Below are 24,261 nucleotides of genomic sequence, written 5' to 3' on the forward strand. Positions count from 1 at the left end.
TTGGATCCTCACTTCACACCCAGGTCCTTGCCTTCTGATCATCCACATATAACAAAGCCCACCTGTGGTTCTGGAAACAGCCGGGCACCTCTTACTACCTTTGGGCAACCTGTTCAAAGCTGGTTCTCTCCGCTTTACCCAAGTCAGCAGCCCAAGCCCAGCTGTTGCACCCTCAGGTAGCTCCACAGCACTCATACCCCACCAGTATACACCCTCAATGCCATGCTGAAAAATACCACTCTGGACAACGGTAGGGATCTCAACTTATTTCAAGCTCTTTGAACAGAAATAATATGATTATGGGTGGGGGTGACAGAAACACTACCAAAGCAAAACGGGACCTAGGGAAGACTGGAGACCAGGGTAACACGTGTCCAGGAGCAGTTTGGTCTTGAGGAGCCACCCAAGCAAATGTAAGCCTTCTAGTATTGCTTGGTGGGGAAGCCTGAAGCAGATGCCTTGAGCCATTGTCTATTTAAATTCAGCTGTTTCCAGAGAAAAGGTGCTAAGTTGACAAGTAACCATATGCTTTTTTTCCCCCCAAATGTCAACTCTGAAGCTTTATTCTGGTACTAGAGGACACTCTGGGGTCAATCTGGCTTGCTCAGCCTCTATAGTAACCAAGACCCATGGTCGAACTCGTTCTTTGTTCTTTCTCAGACCATCCCAGGGCCTGTCACTGAAAAGAAACAGGGGTAAGTGAGGAAAGCATCTGGCCAGGCTGTCCATCAGTATTAGTACTATTGATGATGTATGAGTCAGAGCAAAGTCCAGCTCACACACTCAGAGCTGTGCCAGCTCAACGGGACTAAAAGGCAAAATTTAAAAAAAAAAAGAAAAAAAAAAGAAGAAACCTTTATTTTGTCGAGCAGTAGCAGCTCCAGCAATCAGTACACTTGGAGGGCAGTTTTGGTGAGTAGGGAGGTACTGTTCTTGCAGTCTTTTTCTATGTAAAATCATAACACAGAACCTAACTTTGAGCTCCTCAGCATCTATACAGTAAGGCAACATGGTACTGCACCCTCCCTGCCTCTTGCAGAGGGATGAAAACCTGATTTAGTCCTGCTTCTGTTCCAAGGAAGTATTTCATTCCTGATGCTTTTGCTGATAAGAAATAATGGGAAACACCTTCCCTACAAAATATTGGGTTTTTCTATTTTTTTTTCTTTCTTATATTTTTCCTGATATCACCTAAAAGAGCATTTTCAGCCTCACATCCAAGCGGAGTCTTCTCACATAGGGCATCTTTTTATGCCCCCTGAAATACTTATCATCTACAGGAACCGCTCTAAGCCAGACCCCCGGTTAAGGTGGTGCTGGGAAGGGAGCAGGGCCTCCCGAGAGCCCTCTTAAATTGTGCCACAGCGTTTCAAAGCAATGTGGCCTTCCACAGACCGCTAGCAAGAGCTTCAGCAACCAGCTGACTTTTTCTGCTGGGTCAGCAGCCCAAAACTAGGACACTAAGCCTCCTGTTTTATAACTCTGAGCAACACAACTCTGACATACTCAGCAGTGAGTTTTGCGCTAGGCTTTTCAGAAGTGGTAGGCCAAACTTCACCCCTGTCAAGAAAAAAGGAAGAAAAAGGATGCCAACCCCAGCTAAGACTGAACACTCTTCAACACCAGTTGGCAACAGCTTTTTTATCCATTTTAGCGTCAACACTGGAAAATCACAGAAAAGGGCATTTTAGCCAACAAATGCTTCAAAAGGAAAGATATTCACCCTTGTCTCCACACCTTTTGCTTTTTAAACCCAGTGTTTCTCTGTGTGGCTCAGTTTGCACTTAGATGGGGATTTATTTTTGTAAATCGCAAGATCCAAGCCCATGTGGCCCAAAGGCTAGCAGAGCTGTGGTAACTGGCCACATCAACACCCAGGGACCAAGAACGTGAGGTGTCCCAGCACCAAGCCTGGTGTGACAGCCCCACCAGGAAGGGTGAGGGGTCCCCATTCCTGGCTGTATGGAGCAGCCCAAACCCCAGGTGAGGCTTGGACTGACCACTTTTTGCTAGAAGACGCTCCCCTCCAAGGGCTGTGCTGCAGCATTCATCCCACGGTCCTCACAACACCCCCAGTGTAAGAAGGTGGCCTCAGCTGTCAGGGTTGGAAAACCAAGGGGCAGATTCTCAGCTGGTGTAAATCATCATGGCTTCACTGGAGGCCAAGTTCACCCCAAATGAATGTCTGCCTCAGAGAGGCGAAGAGATGCATTGCAGCCACTCCACGGGTTCCTGGGTATGGAGGTTGGGCATCTCAGTTTCCCCGGCCCAACAGTTCTGTCGACACAGCTGGAAATCCCACCTGGTGGTAGGTCTTGCTCTGATCAGCCAAGCAATGCAGAGGACTCATCCTCAGAGCCAGGGAAAGGTTTTCCACTCTGCTCCGTAGCTAAAATTCACCGTCTTCTCTTTTCAGCAGCAGCGCTTTGAGTTTTTGCTGCCCATCACCTTTGGCCACCAGAGGATGCCAGCAGGCATGGGATGGCTCTGCCACCCAGTTGGCCTTATGCAGTTATGCCTGCAGTGGGTGACAGGCAGATATTTGCATACACAGGGAACCTGGGTGAGACCCTTTAGCTATAGTGTGACGGCCAAGCTAAACCATAACAGTCCTCACAAGACACAGGATCAGTTCCCCAGACTTTCATCAGAAAAACCTTCTGCCTGCCCATGAGTGGCTTGTGTAGGTAGGTGGACGCCCTGGGTTTACACATCATCAGAAAGCGTAGTGAGGGGAGCTGCAGAAAAGCCACACGCAATGCAGATTTAGCTAGCCAGAGCAGGCACTTCAGCTGGAGACCCTCGTTGCAGCCATCAGACATCCTGCCCGTATCAGATACCTTTTCATAGCATTTAATGTAGCTTAGCAATTGCATTGGAGGCAAAGGAGAAGGCACAGTGTACAGGAAAGAAGTATATATAACCCAAAATGATACCCTTTTATTTGTAAAGCTCTGATGAAATAACTTTTCAAATGACATCCCACTTAAAAACCAATGGAAACCAACCTAACTATGCGTCAGTCACACTATACAGATTGCATCCTACATTTTCAAGATGCCTAAATATCTTATGGAGTATTTACATATGTATCAGTTAGGTAGTAAAGTTTCATTACAATTTGTTTCTTTCCAGCACATACTTATTCAATGTCAAAAAAACCCCTGGGGATGCATTTGCATTTTTGTACAACACTTCCAAGCAAACAGCTAGGGCAATTTTCCTGAGAGAAGGCTTGTTCTTTGAAACTCTTGCTTTGACAACTGGAAATACAGAAGGTGGATGGGGGTTTTGTTGCACTAAAAAGCCTAAGGATGCCTAGTTAAGTTTTTCTTTTAAATTATTTACGTACCATTAAGTTAAAATGTTTACATTCATTCATTCGTATAAAAACTGTTGTTAAATCTTATGCAAATGATTTAACACTGATTGCTGCAACGCAAATTGCACTTCTTTTAAAAAATTATTGTATATATGGAAGAAAAATATCTGATTGCTACCCTGTTTACAAATTTTGACTGACTCTATACAGTTCAGCCAGAAAATACGAACTTTCATAAACCTCAGTCACAGTGTACTTTAAAAGTTATATCGCAGTCTTGCAAAGTGAGTAAATATTTTAAACAAAAAAAAAACCCAAAAACCAACCAACCCCAAATCGCCTTCACAAGCTGAGCCTTGTGACACTTGTACCAAAAGTTGTGATTTCTTCCAGGGGCATAGCTGGGCTCTGAAGAGCAGAGCAAGGCACGCTGAAGATGGAGGGCGCAGGAGGAGAGGACCGACAGGGCAAAGACATCAAATGTTCGGTGCGAGACATCTGTGCCAACTCAAGCAGTATGCACTTCTGACACTTGTTAAAAAGTATCTCACTATCTCTAGTAATTAAAGCCTTTGGTACTCCCTCCCTGACACTTGACGACTTCTGCCAAATTCTTGGGGAAGAAGGCAATGAGAGAATGAAAACAACTATACAATCAGAAAGGCAGCACTGCTGGGTAAGTCGAGGATGTACTTCTGAAATCTATCAATACATCTAGGTTTCTCTCTTCTTTTTTTTTTTCCTTTTCCTTTTTTTTCTTTTTTTTTTTTTTTTTTTTTTTAGTTTTCAGAGTGTAAGGCTGCATTAGCTATCCCCCGGTGGGCATTTTCTTTCCCTATATTTTTCTTGCATAGATGAGGAACTGGATGCTTTGACAGAGCCTCTTTCGGAAGCTGAAAAACACCTCTGCCACCAAGGCACAAAAACAATTTCAGAGGAATGGTCTTTGCCAGCACTCTCGCTGCCGCCGCGACTGCTCCGCAAAAGAAACCACGCGCAGGCGTCTGGGGGCTGCCGCGCAGCGCCGGGATCCAGCTTCCCTCGCGCCGGGTCACGCCAGAGCCAGGGCACACCAGGGATCCTGTCTCACGGATGCCGTCACTTCGGCCGTGGAGGTCAGGCTGACTCCTGTGTACAGCCCGTCTTGACCTGAATACTTAAGGTTGCTGCTTTCGGGACTGGTGCTCTCTCCTGGGCCAGACATCACCGACGAGCTCGCCTGGAGAAGGGGGAAGAGCAAAGAGATATTTCATTGAGCAGATGAGCTTTGCACGCACTGGGGTGTGAGTGGGAGCACAGTGGGCTCAGGGCACAGCCACTATCCCAGGATTTCTGTGGAAAGCCAGGATTTGCTCTCTGCTTGCCCCTGTGCCTCAAAACCCTGAAACTGAAAAAATGTCTCAGGGACAGCCCACTCCTTCAGCCCTGCTGCTGGGAGTGATATCCACATTTGGAGATCATCACGTGGTTATCTTCACAGCAAGATGGAAAAGAAATCGTGTGATGTGCAGAAAAACCTGGAAATTTGATCATGATGAAGGTAACGTGCGTGTGTCCCACTGCCCCCTACTGAAGGGACACAGATGCCACCACCAACAATGTGATCCAGGAGTGGTGGCACTTTGAATTTTTCTCCCCCAGTGGAAGAAGCCAGATACATCCCAATTCTCCATCAGGCTGTGGAGCACCACCTGGAAATCGGCCTCCTTTGCGTCCCTCAGACTTTGAAATGCCTGAAGTCATTCCTCATCCTTCAAAACGCTAGCCACAACCACTTCATCCCTGTCAGACTGGCCACTAAAGGAGATGGTCTTTTCATCTCAAGTCGAGAAACACTATGCCTTTGAACCAGGAGCCTTTTTCTTCCATGACCTACATGCAGAAGACAACGCACAGGGGAGCCTTGGTAGACACAAAGATGAACCTCTGAACCACCCTGGAACCAGTCCATATGTTTTAACAGAGAAATGGAGAGTTACAAAGACAAAGAAACAATCATTTTTTCCATGAGACTGAGCAGATCCGCTAAAGAGGAAAAATTCACAGTGCCAGACAGAGAAGGGGCAATGTTTTCACCTGATAAAGGAAATGTTTAAGAGCTGACTTCATACAAAATTAACTCTTGGATATGTCAACTTTAAAAATTTAATTTACTTGTTAATGGATAGTCTTCGGATGAGATTCCTTAAAAAGAGAAAAAAAAAAAAAAAGGACTATCCTAAACTGTGACTGCAGAAGCTTCCTGCCTGCTGTTTAAGTGAAAAGTATACATATTTAATCATTTTACAAGAGTAGAGCTCTTGGCTCTCCTGGAGCTGTGCCAAACTAGCAGTCCTGACATAGGAAAAGCAAGATTTCATTTCTTCAAAGGTAATTTCCAAATGGTGCAAGGTTCTTGTTGCTTTGCTTAACACAGGGAAAACCTCACCTTCTGAAAGAGATACTCATTGCCAGCAGTCACTTTTGTCTGAAATCGCTCAGACTTTCTTTAGCTTTTGTTAAAATGGTTGATGGCTGCTATTCTTCCACCCAGTCGCCAATCAGGATCCTGCTCCATCAGTTGCAACCCAGAAATGCAGAGATGGAAGGAACAACTGCTTGCCACCCAAAACCAACCAAAATAGCTCTAAACAGAAGAACCATATTTTATAGCTCTCTTGAAATACACAATTGCCAATCAGTGACAACGAATCTCCATATCCTCTTTCCCTGTGACTACACACAGAGAATTCAATGAGGGAGGTTTCATGCTAAACTTTGGGTCCCATTTGGTCTTGCATCAGCCTAGTTTTTCAAAAAAACTTTTTTTATTTCTAATACATCAAATAGACTCCTGCTAGCACAAAAGATATAATTTTTAACAGCCTGCATCTCCCCACAGTGGAAGAAAGGTTTAAATTATACTTGAGTGGTGTTTGCTCAACCTGAGCTAAAAATACTAGGAGCTGCTTTGAAAGGTTCCCGTTTGCCCATATTTGTTGCTGTTGTTCCGGTAGGCAAATACATCTTATCGCTACCTGTTTTTTCCGGGCTTGGAAAGTGTAATTCACCCTTTTCCTGATTCAGCCCTACAAAGGTGGGGCACAGGGACCCGCGGTTTCCATGTGGGGTTATCGGCTACCCCTCCCTCGGGCACCCCAGAAGGGAGGACGCAGAGGCACGTCCTGTTTGAAGACTGCCCATCCCTGCCCAACCAAGGCCGGATCCTGGCTCCATTGAGCCAGGCAGGCAGGACTTGGGCAGGACCGCTGGGCCTGGAAACCCCACCCCGGTAATGTCACGACAAATGCAGGCAGCTCAGGCAGCTCCCAAAGTGAGACATGGAAAACAAACTTTAGGTCACAAAAAGGATGCGGCTGAATCACAGCTCTGCTCCCGAGCCTGCCTATGTCTGCTCTTACTTCTCTAGGTTTAAGGGATGAAAACCAACAGAAGTTACAGTTAGTTATTACAGGACATTTGTTAGCTGGAATAAATAAGCTGAACAATGCTGCCGAAGTCAACAAGCTCTTCCAATTCACAACAGCTGGCTCTATCAATAAAAAGGTAATGGATTTATTTTTATTGCTGAAATCTGATAATAGGATAGATAATCAACTGAAGGTCAGCTTCCTGGGGAAAAAAAGAATGAAGCCCATTGGGAAGAGCTTGCCTCCCAAACAAACAGAGGAAGGTTGTGTTTGTATCTGCAAAGGTTCTTTTTACCCAAACCAGCAGGAGCTGGTCATGGGGCAGCCTGCAGGCAGGCTGTCCAGATCAGAGGTGGCCTTTCTGTAGAGGACCTGCCTGCCACACTCACCAGGAGAGACCTCAGCCAGAGCCACAGAGGAACTTAGACACCTACATCATACTGAAACCTGCCGTCACCACCCTGGAGCCAAATTCACCCCCACTAAAGCTAGCCCGGATCAAAACCAGGCTGCTCAGCCTGTGCTGGCCAGCACCTGGGGAACAGCACCAGCATCTCTGGCTGAAGGACTCCTGCTTTCTTCCAGCTACTCCTTCCTACACAGTCTGCCCACCACAGAGAGCGGGGAGAGGGGAGGGACACCTGCACCCTGCACCATCCTTCCCTCACACCTCCGCAGTCGAGAGGCAAAAGCTCTGGGCAAGGACTTGTGCTAAAAGCTTGAGTGAGTGGCAAGAGGCCTTGAACTAGACCTTTGCTCTATCAGATAGAACTTTGCTCTACCCACTTCGCAGGTTCAAAATGCTCCATGAATTTTGGACATTAGGTTAAGTCTGTAGTAATCTGAGTCTCAGCCGACACTCTCTTCCTCCTCAGTTAGCCTCGTTTAGTTTTGCTACACTTAAATGATAACCACAGTCAGCTGAAGCACACTTGAAAAAAACTTCTTTTGCCTATAAAGTGTTGTGGCAAACTGTGGTGAAGTCCTTTATTTTCCAGCCTCAGCCTCCCTGGCATAACTGCCATCCCCACGAAGAGCACTTTCTCCCAATACTGTCACTCCCTGGTTTCTGAAGAGCAAGTCTCAGCACTGCAAAACCACAGATTTTTTTTCTGATTTAGTGACCCTCTTAGTACGCAAAGTTGTCATTTCTTGTTAGTCAAATTGATCCATTTGTTTATATTGCAAACGTGGAAGTTTATATATCTTCTAATCTCTGCTTTGTATTATAGCAACATAAAACTGTGGTTAATACTTCATTTATTTCCTAAGGGAGGCAACTTCCAGCGTGGCTTGGGAAAGCTGATGACCCCACTGCTGTCAAGGTCTGTATGAGTAATTTGCTTTATTGCTTTGACAATAAAACAAAACCAAGAAAAATGTATGGGTCCATACGCATATAGAAATTTTGGGTAGAACCAAAAATACTCTTTTTCCTTGTTTTTCGCTACTGAAATGAAAAAGCTGGATTGTTTTGTTCTGTTTGATACAAAATGAAATGCTCTCTTTAGGGTACATGTACATGGAGCAAAGAAAATAAAAGACTGAATGTATGAAACAAAGTGGGGAGAAGAAAGCAGCATCTTATTTTGTCCAGGAGTGAGGACTAATGCAAAAGAAGTAGGAGACCAAGAGAAGATTTAAATTGGAGTATCAGATCTCCCAGCATAATGCCCTGACTACCAGACTATTTGGTATTTTAGGTTGCCATGTTCCTCATGCCTCCTGTTGATCTTATTCCACCTGGTTTAGATAAATATTTACTCATACCAGGACTGAGGCACTGTGTTCCCATTTTCCAGGTGAAAGTCCTACCAACCATGCTGGTGAGCCTTTCTCATGGAAACTCTGTCCCAACGGCTACGGAATTATTACCATCTGAAATCTTATCATCAGTAGTCTGAAGGACCCTCAGCCATTCAACTTTCCAATATCCATGTGACTAGGAGATTTCTTTAAGAGTTTGAATCTCTGATTCATCCGGACTCTGGGAGATACTATATGGAGGCTGATTCCCCTATAGCCTGCAAAAATGTCCAGGTTGTCAGGCATTCTGGGGACAGCTGGAAGTGCATTTTCCTGTTAGCTCACCACCTGTCAAGGCCATTTCAGTCAGCTATCTCGCTTTCCACCCTTCCACTGAAGAGCTGGTTCTGAACCACTTCTCAAGGTAAACCTCCAAGGGAAGTAAGCTCTAGTTTTACCTGCAAGGCAACTATCCTAAGTTGTTCTATGGTGTGTGATTACGGTCCTGAGAAATCTCCAGACTGGAGGCAAAGGGCACGATAGAGTCTTCTGGAAGAAAAGCTCCCCTGGTGCTGCTGAGCCTTTATTGACATCAGCCCTGGCTCAAGGAGCCTCCATGTCCTGCCATAAAAAGCAGATTTTACAGCAGTTTTCATACTGCCTTTTATCCTAATAAGGGAATAAAACCCTTCTGGTAATCACACTAGTTGGAGCCCCTGCATGAAAATGGATGGGTGTGCACTACAGCCCTTGCCCTTCGTTTAGCAACTTATTCTGTGTAGCTTTTCTCTGTACAGTTTCAGCAGCATCAAAGGGAGAGCAGGTATAGATGCAGATGCAGGCTGTCTGAAACCCTCAAATCTTCTTTTTATGGGGACGTAAGGCAACTTCATATATCATGCAGCTGGACCTTTTCCATATTAGTAACACAGGACACCCAGTACTTACACTGCTTAGGAAAACAGAAATAGGCCTGAATTCTAGGTCCAGATGTGAATTTGGCAAACAGCCCCTTTACAATGGGACAACGGAGTATCTCCGATCCAAACACTTCTGCATTTTGAGATGTTTGAAATCAACTTTGCACCCACAGCAATTCATTAATCATGTCTTTTAAATGTTTAAACTTCAACTAGAACCTAAAATCAGCATTTAAGGTTCTTGCTAATTTGTCTCAAAATTGGCATCATATAAGATTCCCTTCATGAAACGGATAGTCTCAAAGACATTTCCAAGACTAATCGCTGCCCTTCTCTTTTTCTGCCATCCCCCTCTTTATTTTACTTTAAAAGAGATAAAGAAAGGTAGGGCAAAAAGTGAGTATTACTGACAAAACTGAATTCTGCTGAATTTCATTTCCATTAGATTTCTACATAACTGGGAACTCTTTTGGCAGCCTTCCATAAAGGGCATAATAAATTGCTTTTGTACCAGTAGAGGAACTCATTTTCTCTGTTTCTTTTAGCAACAACATTGCTGTGAATTTCAGACCACAGTTTCTAAAACGTCATCATATTTCTCTGCCTAATGTCAATTTGGCATTTTTCCCCGCTTCACAGAATAAAGGCTGGAGAAGTAAAAACAGAACAAAACAAAAACAAGTTGCCATGCCAGTTGTGTAACGTGCGGGGAATGAGCCAGGTTCGCTCTTCCAGCAGGTGCTCGTGTTTCGGCAATGTCACCAGCGCCGCTGGCAGGAATCGACACCATTCTCATTAAAGCAACTAAATGTTACAGAGGCTGGATTCATCCACCTGAGGGTTTTTCCGTCCTGACATGGCCTGGAGAAGTTTATCCTCCTTGTGCAAAGCCATTGCCTGTTCTAAGAATAAATACAAACCTTCAGGCTATCGATGGGTCAACTCAAATGTGGAAAAAATAAGTAAGGAAAATAGAAGTCTAGCAGAGTATCTTTGCTTCAGCATGTGATCAGATTACAGGCTACCTCGTTCTAAAATGCTGACATCCCTTCACTCCTGCAACTTTCAATGGCCCTTATGAGCGCTCAGCCCCTCCCACGGGATTTGGGCCCATAAGAAATTATTTCATTTCCTTCACAGCTAGTGATCATGTTCCCAAATGGAACATGAATGGGGCAACAGGAGCCAGTCTCAACAGCCACCACTTTCTACTTTCAGCCTCCAGCCTCCCCTGTCCCCAATCCATTGAATTGCTGATGCTTGGGCAAAGCCAGGAGCCCAAGGGAAGGATGTGGCCATACCCACGACATGCCCTGTCAACAGCTCCCCTGCAAAATACCATCCTCATTTACATACATTTGGGGCTGGGGTGCAGGGGTGGGAGATCACCAGCCCCTCATGTAGGTGGAGGAGAGTCAAGGGGATGCCCACATGTCTGGTCACTGCTGCAACCTCCCCGCTTCAGTGCATTTCACAGCCTCTCTCCATCGTTTCCCTTCATTTAAATTTTTCACAAGAGGAAATTTGCAAGTGCTTTGCATATGCAGGGTACATCTGATTGAATCATGGTGGGGAAAAAGGCTATGCAGATGTTACTGTGCTGCCTGCTGGATACAAGGGGACAGATTTCCCTGGGCCTCGCACAGGTATCCTCTCCCAGCCTGATCTACTATGGAAAAACCAGGGAGAACTGAAGTCCTGGCACTGGGGGATGCCTTCCTTTGTGTAACTAAGAGCAGCCTCAGGGTCTCCGGGAGTTGCCCTTAGTTGCTAACATCTCTCAAACAGTTTTTTGGCTCATGAACTGCACCCCGCCCACTCTCCTCTGGTAGCCACACAACTCCACCTGGCAAAAATATATTACAAAGGGTACTATTAACAATATAACATGAAGATTATTAATAAACAGGTTTGATATACTGTCCTAGGGAGAAAGGCTACAGAAAGGAAGACAGGCTTTAGCCAACCAAGAAAACAAGGGCATAGGGGAAATGGGATCTCATCTATATGGCCTCTCCCTGCCCGAGCAGCACACAGCTGTGCTGCCTCCAGCCTACACTGCTGCCTTGGCTGCAGCTAGGATTGTGCTTCTAATTCTGTCCATTGTATAAATCTCACAACATTCCTCAGGTAAGTAGTCCCACTTAGGGCAATCTAAGGAAAATTTAAGGAAAATCTGGCTGCAGTTTTTCCTTTGCAAGTATTAGGGGAATGCCTAAAACAGTGCCTAGTAGTTCACTGGGGGAAGCCTGAAACCCAGTAACAGTTCACTTTTGGTTAACGTTCCTCTTTTTTTTATGTGATCTGTTTATTTTATTGGACTGACAGGGTTTTCTTATGTCAAAGACAAGCCCTTTTAGTAATATCCTTGTCTGGCAGCATCCAAACCCAAAACCCAGTGCCTCTGAAACTGGGTGGCCCTGTCAGTCCACGAACAATCGCATTTGCTAAAAATGTTTTTTTTCCTCCCCTTGTACAATGAAACTTTGTACGTCAGGAATTAAACTATTGAAAGGAATTTGGATGTGGGAACACCGAGACATATTGAAAAATAGTTATTATAAACAATGTCTTCTTTTTATTAATAAAGGAGTAGAGAAAGCCACATTAGGAAAGCTTTTCAAAGAAATGATGTGGCAGATTAACGGATACAGAAGGCCTGAGGAGTAAGTGTGGATACAGATATGTGTAGCCAAGGGGTTAGAAATTAATCTATGTTAAGCTTCACAACTTTAGTGGTAGTATTTGTTATTACGCATGCTAACTGAGTGAAGGAAGGAAGTTTGAGACAGTTTGAGTACATGATGTAAAATAAAGATCAAAACTAAAGCAGGGGATGATCAACGCTCCTCTGGGGCTCCTCTGGAGCTCGGTGCTGCCAGATGCTGAGCATCTGGCCCCTGAAGAGCCCCGTGCAAGAAGAGGGCAGATCCCCTACACACTGCAATCAGTGGGGTGCCCCAGCCTGGTTTCAGCTGGGTCTGAATCAGGGCTTAAAAGTGCACATCTTAGTTTAAAACAAAAGCCTTTATGTTTCCCTTCATACAACAGGATAACACTTTGCTGGAGTTTACCAGTCATTTGGGATAATGCGTAAAAATTCATATGTATATTAAACAGCTTTTGAAAAACGTGAGAGCAGCAGTGCCTTAAATTATAAATTCTTATCAGATCATTTCAGAAAAAAAGGGGTACATGCACAATTGTTTCTTGAAAGGATCAATTAGGCATGATTCATTGTCTTTGTTCCAAAAGAGAACCTTTGCAATGGAAGAACCTGAGCATTTCAAAACAAAATGTCTGGGGTTAAGCTATGGTTAACTTAATCATAAAAATTATATAGATCTTAATTAAGAGGTTTGTAAAGTACTTCAGCTTGTCATTCTGTTTACAGCTATATGTAATATCCTCCGAAAATCTTGTTCCAGTATCAGCTAACAAAACTGGAAAGTTTGTTTAGATTATTGTTCTGCTAGATAAGATAAAAGCTGTGATAACATTGCACAGTGATCTGCCTGCTTACAGATACGGACAGCGGCTTACGGCTTACCCCGGAGGCTGCAGGCTGTGTGCTGGGAGAAGCGGTTTTGCTACAGTCATCTGAGTTAGTAGAAGACGTGGATGTTGGAGTCATAGGAACCGCAGTAGTACTGTTACCTGAAAGATCGAGAACTTGTATTAAAAACAAATATTTTCCAGCCAGGTGAAAAAACTCTTGCAGCTCAACTTTCTTATCTTTTTATATTTACCAGAGCATGCCTTTGACTTATTTATGTTCTTAGGTTTTCGCTTCCTGGTCTGAATTCCTTCTTTTTTCATAGCAAGAGGTCGGGGAACCTGAAAAAATTAAATTTCCACACCAATCAGAGTTGTGTATGTACTCTAATATCAAAAATCAAAATACACTACAAGATCAAATGGTGATGCTGAAAATTTTTCCTGTGTCACAGTATCGATTCTGAAAAACCTTTGCATTTTATTTGGGCAAAGCAATGGGTTGTTTCAAGGGGAGTTTTAGCTGAATAAAGAAAGCAGGGGAACTTTTTTCTTGTTGTGAACTGAACAGTTTTTCCAACACCTCAGTCAGTCCACGGGTAAACAGCACACATCTAGGGAAAAACAGTCCCGTTTGGCCACACGTCACATGAAATTAAATTGGATGGGGTATATCTGATCCTGGATTCCTTATTCTAGTTGGTTAGGAATTATCTCCAGTGGCTGATTCTGGAAAGCAAGAATGCATATGAGGGGAAAAAATACTCCTCTTTCTGTGGACCAGCTATGCAAACCAGATCATCACCGGTAAGTGTCTTAGGACAGAAGCTTTAGGCCATAATCAACTTACTTAGTATTTGTTCTTATAAGCAGTTCTGCCTGTGATACAGCTTCATAGTATCCAAATTTATATTTATAGGGAAAATGTTCTCAAAAATAAGCTTTGTGTTTTGTGTCGTCACAACAATAGCCATGATACAGAAAACATTGGCTTAAAATATATTTTAACTGAATGATAACACAAGTTTGGGAAAGACAATTCAGGCGTATGCTTACTATCATTATGATGTTTAAACCTGTAATATTATTTCTTTTTTTCTTGAGGACTAGACCAAGTCCCAATCACTCCTAATGCCTTCACTCTTCAAACACTTGTGCTTGACTGTAACTTAATCCACAGGACCATAACAGGCTCCAAGTCTCACCCAAAACATACTCCATCACTTTCAGGATAGAGCTATTTTCTTCCTCTATTATTGCCTAGCAAAGGCTGAAATGACATTTAAAGTTTTGCTGGCACAGCTATGTCTGTCCATGAAAAACTGTCTTATTAAAGGTCTAGGGTTTTTTTTCCCCACTGAAGAGCTGGTTTAAATCCCAGTGGCAAAAACACCTGTACCACTCATCCAGAGGTGGTTTATTTGTACAAATCTGTCGGGAGAACTAAAACACCAAACACATAACTTGTCAAAAGCACAAAAGCATAACTTGCTAAAATGGGATAGCCATTTTCTAATGGCACACATTTTTCGGTCATTTTATCCATTTTGTTCACCATTTTTTAACTCCGCCATCCAAACCATGAGCCAAGATCGTTAGCATCAACAGAAAGTTGCCACCCCCTGAAGCCACCGGGCACCCACCATCAGAAGGACCACCCCTTCCCCAAAGGAACATCAGGGCCAGCAGGGAATCTCCCTCGGCAGAGCAGCTGCTTACCCCGTGGAGCTTCATGTAGAGGCCGCAGGCGTTGCAGACGGGCTCACCCTCCGCGTTCCTGCGCCACAGGGTGGTGGTCGTGGTGTGGCAGTTGGCACAGGACAAGCCCAGCCGTCGCGACGAGGGCTAGAGGCAAGTGTAGGCAAACACAGGCGTAAACAAGCTCGCAGGAGCAAATGATTTATGTCTTTACAGTTTATAAAAAGTACTTCAACATGTAGCGGGGACATGAGGGTTTTTTAATAGCATCTATCAGTGACATCGCAGAATTAAACCAAGATTGTCCTCATTTCAGAGACTGGAAAGCTGATGTGAAGAGGTACTGTGAGTCTGCAACTCTGGGCAGTCATGGCAGAGGCAAAATTCACATTTGGAGCTGCTGGCCTGGGTGCCTCTGTTCGGACCACCGGGCACTGGTTGTCCTCCAGCAGGACAGCTAGGAAACATCTCCACTGCAGCTCCATCCAGCTGAAGAGAAAGCATATCACTCCTGTGCTGCCTCTCCAGCTGGTTCAATGACCTCTCCCCTGTGCAGTGGGCAAAGAAGCAGCCACTGATACTCCTGCCCTATTGGAAAAATTAGCTGCTTTAATCACCTGCCCTCAGTGACACCACAGCTAGGGAAAACTTTCCCGGGCATCCCAGGGGTAACATGTACTACAGCAGCATCTTTGTAAAAAAAGTCTTTTTATCATCACCCATTTTATCCTTGTGTGAAGAACAACGTGCCTCGGGAGTGTGTTTTACAGAGCAGAGCTTCCCCTCGGCCAGCAGAAAAGCTGGTGGGTAACAACAAGGTCCCCACTGCAAACAAGCCATTTATGACACTCTTCCGTGGAGTTTGGAGCCAAGATGAAGCAACCTTGTATCAGAAATAACCATATAACCCAGAGCTTTATGGCTGCAGGCTGTATATCATAAGTGAAGGCAGTCCTCATAAACATGTGAAATGAAGGTGAATGGGTTATAAAAGTCCCTGTAACAAGTGGTCTCTTTTACGTTCATCACAAGCAAAGAATTCCAGCTACATCATAAATCTAGTCTTTTTCAAAGTATCGCATTGTCAAAAAAAATATAAAAAAATCTGTGCCTAGCTCTGTGTCTGGCAGCTGAACAAGTTTACATGCAGAAGTCAGTTTTAGAGGATTGCATTAATCTTATTCTGACTATAAAGCGCCCATAACTGAAATTACTGACTTAAGGGTACAATGCCCTTCCTCTTGAATCATTTACTGCTGGGCTGTTAGAAGTAACTCGGTCACCTTTGATACCTCAGAGCTGCCTGCCACTTGGGAAACAGATAAAAGTGTTTTGAGAATGAAGAATATTCCAGAGTAATAACCAAGTCTCTTGAATTTTATCTGTTCAAGTTTCTTAGCAGTAAGCCGTCATCTTACACCACAGCTCGGAAAGAACTCCAGATTAAATACAAATTTTGTAACTTTGAATCAGTAATCCATTATTAATTGCACAGCAAAAAAACCCCAGCCAAGTGTAATATAGGCTGAAGTACACATGTATACTTTTTATTCTTAAAAATCCAGGTCTCATGAAAACAGAATTTGTGACCTGGTTATTAAATACGTATGCACACAGCGTCCAAATTGCGCTCCTCGATTCAATACAAGTTTTACATGGATTGGGTAAAAAAAAAAGCTGGTCTTAACACATATGCTTTAGTTTTTTTCTTTGCAAGTGAAATGCTGTCAGACATTTCACTCTGTTAAACCTTTCTTTCTTTTGTATGCAGTCTGGTATAAATCTTCATATATTTTATTTCAGTAGTTTTTGCTCATTCCCGTATCTAAACAAACAGGGGGTTTTGGCATGTTTTGGAGCTAAAATGACTTTTCTGCTGCAGGAATTTTATCAGAAACTTCGGGGCAATCTAAACATGTTTAGCATTTTCAAAACATTTTCCCTTCTCACCTACGTATTTCCAACTGTATGAACACACAGTCATGGCTGATTTATAGTTATGGCCAGGGTACTCGGTAGGGATTGTTACGCAGAGCTATTTCAGAGTTATTTCGCCGAGGTGTCAGGCTGAAATCAGGCTGCAGTTTGACTCTGTTTTAGTCTCCTCACCCCCACCCCTCCTTCAAAAAAATAAGAAAAGAAACACAGAAATGCCAGAGCCAGGTATCAAATACTTGAAATCTGCATTGGGCCAGGGTGCCACAGCCAGATGAGCTCTGACACTTCAGAGAAGCGGCAGATCTAGCCAGTCTGCTGCATTTGTCCCCGGTAATGAGATAACACCTCGTGTCATGAAATTCAGTGGACAACCAGATAGAAAAAACGGGCACCCAGCAGTAATTAACCTCTGGCTTAAATTAACTCTGTTTTTTTGAAGAAGGTTTTTAAGAAGAGGTGGGGGTGGTTTGTGAGCACTTACTGTCTGCTCTGATCATCACGCATTTGGTTTTTGGTTGTTTCCCCTGCTCCCGTAAGGGCATTAAATTCAAACGGTTGTGAAATAAAAGAATGGGACGTGTTTTAACACTAGGAAAACAGGCATGGAGCGAAGCAGCTGGCGTGATCGAAAGGGGCTTGAAAGGCTGATGGTTTGATACACTGTCTCCGTACACAAGGGTCCAAACATCAGCTTGGATTATACCGGCATGATTTATTGTGGCTCGCTCAGTAACAGCCATTACTGAAGAGCATATTCTTTCTCTCTGCTGACCTCCACCCAGATTTGCTAAACATAACGCGCAGTCCCAGCTTGTTAATTTTCTCCTTGCCTATTCAGTGCCAGCCTGAGTTATAAACAGGGGTTCTGGTTTGTACTATTTATTTCCCCCCCTAGTTTTAGGAGTATATTTTTAGAAAAATCACCGTTCATTGCTTAAGAGCAAAACAAAACAAAGGCTATTATCATTGTTTAAACAATTGGTTTTCTTTGAATTATATACAAAACTTGCTTACATTCCCAAGGATCGAGCTCTCAGCAAACAAAGCAGGTCTGGAGAAATTCCTAGCTCTCTGAACAAACACTTTCCAACCTTGATTTTTTTTTTTGTTTTTTGGGGTTTTTTTGGGTTTTTTGTTTTCTGTTGGAAACGTCCAACAGCAGCAGCACAAATTTCTTCCAAGCCACCAATGCCCCCTCACCAACGAGGTCCAAAAAGCCAGGCTGGCCTGTGCCTGGTGAGCAGCTCACGGGGGACAGAAGGCGATTTCACCAGTGTAGGGCTCGGAGGTGGGCCTGAAGCTGCATCCAGAGAGCTGCCAGCCCTGTCGCCCCTCACCGTGGCCTGCAAACCTGGTCAGGAGCCCCACTTTGGTTTTGCAGCCAGGGGAACAACTGGGCTACAACGCTCTGGTCGCGCTCCCTCATCCTTACTCCTGCTTTCCCCCCGCGGCCAGCGCTGACTGGGGTCTCTCGGGGCGCAGCTTCTCTCGCCCCCCTCCTCCCTCCATCCCCACTCACCACTCTCTTCTGGGGCTTGATGAGGGGCCGGCTGAGGCCGTTCATTTTTGTGTAGAGCCCGCAGGCGTTGCACAGATAGTTGCCGGTGCCGTCCCTCCTCCACAGCGGGGTCTGGATGGAGCCGCAGTTGACGCACTCCCGGCTCTCGGACAGGTCCTCCAGCAGCTCTGGGGGGGCAGGAGCAGAGGGGAGAGGCGGTGGGGCACGGCCGCCGGTGGGCGCGGAGCCCCGCGGAGCGCTGCCCCGGCCCCGCCGCGCCGACAGATCGGCCCCGGGCGAGCAAACAACCGGCACTGTTCAGTCCTCGGAAAAGCAATTCCCCAGCGGTGATCGCGGCCGTGCGGTCGTTTTTCACAAAATCCTATTTCTTTTTCTTTTTTTTTTTTTTTTTTTTTTTATGTACCAGACTCGTTGCCGGCCCCGGCGCAACCTTTGCTTTACAAAGCAGAGCGGAGCCGGTGCTGCCTGGGACGGGCTGGGGGTACCGGCCAGACGGAGCGGTGACCCCCGGCAGCACTGCACTCACGTCGGGATTTGGCCCTTCGGAAATCTGGCTGAAGCCCTACACCCCCGTCGTGGTGTCCACCGAGGGGACGGGGGGGGGGGGGCACTTGGCTTTGAAAGGGGGGCAGGGGGGGTTAGGTGCCCTTTTCCAAAGCCACCCTGGGAGCCGGACCCTGGGAGGGAAGGTTTTGCCCCAATATTGCCCCGAGTCGAGGTTGGGCAAGGAGTTTTTACCCCCGGCTCTCATTTTAAATGCCTCGCAACTAGTAGGAACTTCAAATTCAGGGACAGCGTTTGGGACGCTGGTGTGCCAAGGCAGCGACGGCGAGCGACCACTTCGCCTCGGCTATTTGGTCAAATTCGAGCAGGCTGGTAGGAAACGGAGGAAATGGAAAAATATGCGGTATTCTGCCTCCTGCTCTCATAGCTCCTGAACACTGGGGAGGGAAAAAAGGGTCTAAATGCACGGCAAAAAGTATAGAGAACCCACCTATAAAAGCAAATGCCTTCACCCCTGCGAGTCCTTATATTCTTGTTCTGACTCACCTCTCCACGTTTCGGGGAGAAAAAAAAATAAATAGGGATTTCACATATACCGTGCCACGTTGTGCAGAAATAATAAAAGGAGGTGTTTGAATTTCTACAGCAGCTTTCGAGAGGAGGCTGGGAAAAGCTGTCTCAGACTCAGAGCTTCGCTAGTGATTTTTTTGCTCCATCCATCTCCTCCGCTGCCTGCCTTAATTCATCACTGGGTTTCTCTTTTACCTTTCGCTTAGCACCTTGGCTCTGTAAAGCGAAAGAGCTTGTAACGTCAGGCAGCTTTGGGGAGAGCGCTGCGACGACACGGAGGGCACTGAGCTCAGAAAGAAACGGCCTTTTGGTCCGCACCCACCGAAATACATTTCTCTCCTCCCTGCGTTTGCAAATTATTAGGAGCTGAACAGGCACACGGCAGAGTCCAGAGAGCACAGTTCAACTTACATTGTCAGCTTGTAGCTCTTAGCACATCGCTAAGATTTATTAATCTTTGCACTAAAAGCGCCACTGAAGACTGTAATCAGGAAAATGCTTAGGGCTTCAAGGACGCTGGAAGTTAAACAGTTATTTGTCTCAGCTATTTACTTTATAACATTACCTTCGTGCCTGCAGAAAGAAATTCTGCCCTCACAATATTTCTCGGGCATTTAAAAATATTTTTCCCCTTAGTGCGCGAGAAATATATTTATCTCCAAGGCAAGCAAAACCAAGTTTTAATTTTAGATATTGTTTTAGTAACTCTACGAGTAACGTTAAGAAAGCTGGATCAAACTGTCTAATGTTTTGCTATAAAAATACATCGCGGCAACAGTTTGCAACTCCTGACCGCTGACACGATTATTTGAAACGGGAACACGCGTGGCTTCGGCTTTGCTGCCGCCTTTTGCCTTGCAGGAGCCGAAAACTCGCGTGGCCCGGGAGCTCCGGGTGGCTGCTTTGCCCCACGTTACAAGGCGAGGCGGCTCCTCCGGCACACACACCCCCCGCCTCCCCGAAGGAATAACCCCTGCCCCGCCGCTTCCCAGCACGGGGGGCCGGAGGCACCGTCCAGGGAAAGGCGAGGAAGGCGGGACAGCGACGCGGCTGCCCGCGCTGCCTGCGCCTTCCCAGCCGGGCCGAGGCTCGGCGGCCCCGCGGGGAGGGAGCGGGAGCGGCCCCAGGCACAAGGCTGGGCGAGAGACCCCCGGGAGCAGGGGAATCTGCCGTCCCCCTCCTCGGCTGGCTTGGCTCTCCTGCCCCAGCCTCCTCCGGCGCCCTGCTCCTTCCCTCCTCGACCCCTTCTCCCCCGGCCCTCTCCTCTCCCTTCCGTGAGATTCTCCAACTCCACTCTTCTCCCGAAAAAAAAACTAAAAAAAATAAACAAACAAACCCAAACCAGGATTTTCTTCCTCCATCCTCTAGTTTTACACGGTAACTTTTGGAAATTGAGTTAAAAAACTCAACTTCCATGTCGCCCTGAGACGCGGCTTCTCGGCTTTGCTCTGCCCTTCTCCTCCCGCCACTACAACTGAGTCTTCTTCCCTCTGTCATGTTAGTAAACACCAAGTGGGAGGCTTAAAATCTACCGGGAGACGGGAGAAGCATCGTGTGCACCCCTACAGAAAGGTGTAAAACCATCGCGCAATTTTCTGCAACAGTGCACTGAAAGAGAAAATCACGGTGTATATATAAAATATACCTACCTGGTGGGTAGCTTATGATTAAAGCAAATGCTGATCAAATGTGTGTGTGCGCGTGTGTGTATACATACATATATTAAAATACATATAAATATACACAAATATATAAGTATACACGAATGTATATAAATATACATATACACGCACACCTACCCCCAGACACACACCTTTCTCTACATCTGTATTTATATATACATACATGTATTCTAAAACCGAAGACACTGCAGGAATCGTTAATCTTTCTACCTCTGACTAAACCATCGGAGCTCATCCTCCACTTCTACAATTAATTTAATGACACAGAGAATTTCCTAAACTAAAAAACAAGGATGGGACACCTCGGAAGCGAAAGTAAAATCCCATCAGGAGGTGCCGCATTTTAAGAGCGGTTTATAAACGGGCTTTCTCGTTCATACCCGCGGTTTTGTTTTGCTGCTTTTCTCTTTTAACGAAGCAGCGGAACGGTTTGTAGTTGAAATAATCCAACATGGGTTAAGCGAGCCCCTGTAATTTTTCCCTACGCTACAAGAAAGGTTAATTCGCAGTGAAGTTGTCACCATTTCGAGGCTCGGGAAGCAGGAACGTACGGAGCTGGGAAACTGAAAAGCGAGGCTTGCAGCGGGCCGTCCGTTTTGGGAACGGCCGGTTTGCAACCCCGATCGCCATACTCCGAAGCACGCCGCTTTTTTGGGGCGCGCTGTTCCCCTCCCCGCAATCCAACGTAAACGACGAGAGCCACCTCCACTCCAGGAAAGCTGCGGGCCCGGGCCCGTCGTCCTGCCACCGGCACCGGAGCCGCCCCCGGCGAAGCCCGCTCCGGGGCAGCCCCGCCGCCGCCCCCCCGGGCCCCCCGGCACCCCCGCCAGCGGGCATCCCCGACATGAGGCGGCCGCCCTGCCTGCCCTGCCTGCCTGTCTGCCCTCCCCTCTCCTCCCTGCCCGCCCCCCCCCCCCCCCCGCGCCCCCGGCGGCGGGTCCTACCTGCGCTGGGTGCCCGGACGGGGATGGGGGCGGCCCGGCCCTGGAGGCAGTGCAGCATGGAGTTCTCGAAGGGCGCCGTGGGCCAGGCGGGGGTGAGCTGCGGCCCCACGTAGGACGTGTAGTGCCCCGGGTAGGAGCCGTTGAGCGGCCGGGCCAGCGGGCTGTACTGGTCCCTGGCGCCCAGGCTGTTGCTGTAGGCGCCGGGCTCCCGGGAGGCCCCGTTAGCCACCGGCGGGCTGGGCGAGTAGGGGAAGCGGCCCGAAGGGTGGGTGCCGCCGGCGGTGCTGTACGAGGGGCTCTCCGCGGCCGGCTGGGACCAGACGGCGTGGCCGCCACCCGGGTGGCTGGGCTGGGCCGCCCCGCTGCCCTGCAGGTACGGCAGCGTGGGCAGCATGGAGCCCACGCGGGTCGTGGGCACGTAGACGGGCGAGCTAGGCGTGGAGTGCATGAAGCCGCCCGGAGATCCGTCGTAAGGCGTGGGGCCCTGGGCGGCCGAGATGGCCAGGGTCTGGTACATCTCCTCGGGCTGCTCGGCGCCGAGGGCGCTCAGCTTGGGGCCGCGGCTGGACCAGATCAGCTTGTTGGTTTGGTCTAGATCCGCGAAGAGCAGGATGTCCTCCCAGCTGGAGGGGTGGGGGGCTCCGAAGTGCACGTAGGGGGCGAGCAGCGACCTGCTCTCGGCGGTGGGGGGCGGCGGCGGGGCCGGCCGGTGGCTGCCGTCGGGCTCCGGCAGAGGAGTCTTGGAGGAGCCGCGCTCGCCCTGGGAGCCGCCGCAGGAGGAGGAGGAGGAGGAGGAGGGCGAAGGAGGAGACGGGCGCGGCTCCCTGGTCGCGAAGGGGCAGGAGGAACCGCCGGCGCCCGCAGCGCACCGCTTCACCGTGCACCAGCCGCCTTCAGCCACGGCCATCCAGGTCCCCTTCTAGCCGCTGGGTGTGGATGGGGAAGGGGGAGGAGGAGGAGGAGTGGAAGGGGGGGTCCACAGGGCAGGGCGGGGAGGGAGGACACAAAAGAGCGGGAGGGGCGGGGGGGAGAGAGAGAAATAATAATAACAAAGTTAGCAAACAGGACAGCCCGTCTCCCTCCCTTAATGAGATTCATCAGGGCTTATCTGGACCCTCTGAGCGCTTAATCAGTCATGTCGCCTCGGCGCTGCTGTCCCTCGCCCCGGCGGAGTGGGATCAGGCAGCCCAGGTCAACACGGGCTGGGAGCCGCCGGCCGCGCAGCGCGGTCCCGCGAGGGAGGTCTGGGGGCTCCGGCCCCGGCCCCGCTCCCCGCGCCGCCGGCGGGCTGCGCCCCTCTCCCCCCGCACCCTGCGCTGCGGGGCTGAGCGAGAAGCACGCCGGGGGAGGGGGGGGAAGGTGGGGGAGAGGAGGGCGAAGGGGGAAGAGGGGCATTTTTCCCGGTCTGTAGTAAAGCCCCTTCCTTGGCTGCTGTCGTTGTTGTTATTATGATGATTATTTCAATGAATGAGTCATTTGACTCGGTTCCACCGAGAAAACAATTAGTAAGGCGATCCCTTTAAGGTTACTTCTCCGGAGAGCGATGTTAGCTTTTCCGTACATCGCCTCGCTCGTTTGCTTATTTCCAGCCCAAGGTCACGGAAAGGAGGAGGAGGAGGAGGGAAAGGCACCCGCGAGCCGGGAGATGCGAACGGGCTGGGCCCCGACGTGTGCGCGGCTGCACCGGGACACGAGGCAGGGGCCGGGCCGGGGGGGCTGTGCCAGTCGCGGGGGCTGGTACCAGCCGGCGTCCCTGGCCGGGGGGGCCTGCCCGGAGCCCCAGCACACCTCTGCGGAATGGCACCCATCCCACAGCCAGCCGGGGCTCCCGCCGAGACCGGCCGCATTCCGCAGCCGCCAGCATAAGAGAGGCCGGCCGGACAGACGGACACAGAGCCCCCGGTGCCCAGCCTCTGGGAGAAGGGGCAGAAAGCGAAAGGGGACGCAGAGAAGTGACAGCAAGGGAAGCGGGCGGCGAGGCTCCCCGCTCTCAACCCACCTCGGGGCTCTCCAGATAACCACAGGCACATAAATAAGGACACACACACAGTCCCCCCCTCGCAGATAGGCACCAAATACGTCTCTCTCTCCTGCGAGATAACTGGGAGATAAGGCTCCGGCAGATAAGGGCTCCAGGCACCGGCATCGGATGTTTGCCCACAAAGTCTCCCTCGGGCTCCCCCAGGCAGGCGCAGCCGCTCTCCTCCCGGCGCGGCCGAGGGCAGAGAGGCAGGAGCAGAAAAGCGGGGAGGAAAAAGGGAAATCGCGGCGGTTGGGGGGGGAAGGAAGGAAGGAGAAGCGAGGGGCCAAACCTGCTGCCGGTGCCCCGCATGGGGCCGGGGCGCGGGGCCGCGGCGGGCGGTAAATCCAGTGCGGCGGGGGCGAGCGGCGGCGGCGAGTCCGGCGGCTGCTGCCGGCGGCTCATGTATAAAAAGGAGAGAGGAGGCGCCTCTCGCAGCCCTGCCGGAAAACTGCAGGCAGCCGGCCCTGATTGGGCTCGGCGAGCCCTAAAC

General features: G+C 48.3%; 1 protein-coding gene across 1 annotated transcript; it reads right to left on the minus strand.

Annotated features, from left to right (window-relative positions):
* Positions 1-2,914: 2,914 nt before the first annotated feature.
* On the minus strand, positions 2,915-24,158 carry GATA6 (GATA binding protein 6). Its single transcript, XM_074820894.1, has 7 exons — positions 24,061-24,158; positions 21,749-22,674; positions 18,049-18,215; positions 14,613-14,738; positions 13,148-13,235; positions 12,949-13,055; positions 2,915-4,541 (listed from the first exon to the last, which is right to left on the minus strand). The coding sequence occupies exons 2-7, from the start codon at positions 22,653-22,655 to the stop codon at positions 4,374-4,376; spliced, it is 1,563 nt and encodes a 520-aa protein (XP_074676995.1). The 5' UTR covers positions 22,656-22,674; positions 24,061-24,158; the 3' UTR covers positions 2,915-4,373.
* Positions 24,159-24,261: the final 103 nt, after the last annotated feature.

Source organism: Strix aluco, chromosome 1, assembly GCF_031877795.1.
Source record: "Strix aluco isolate bStrAlu1 chromosome 1, bStrAlu1.hap1, whole genome shotgun sequence".
NCBI lineage: Eukaryota > Metazoa > Chordata > Aves > Strigiformes > Strigidae > Strix > Strix aluco.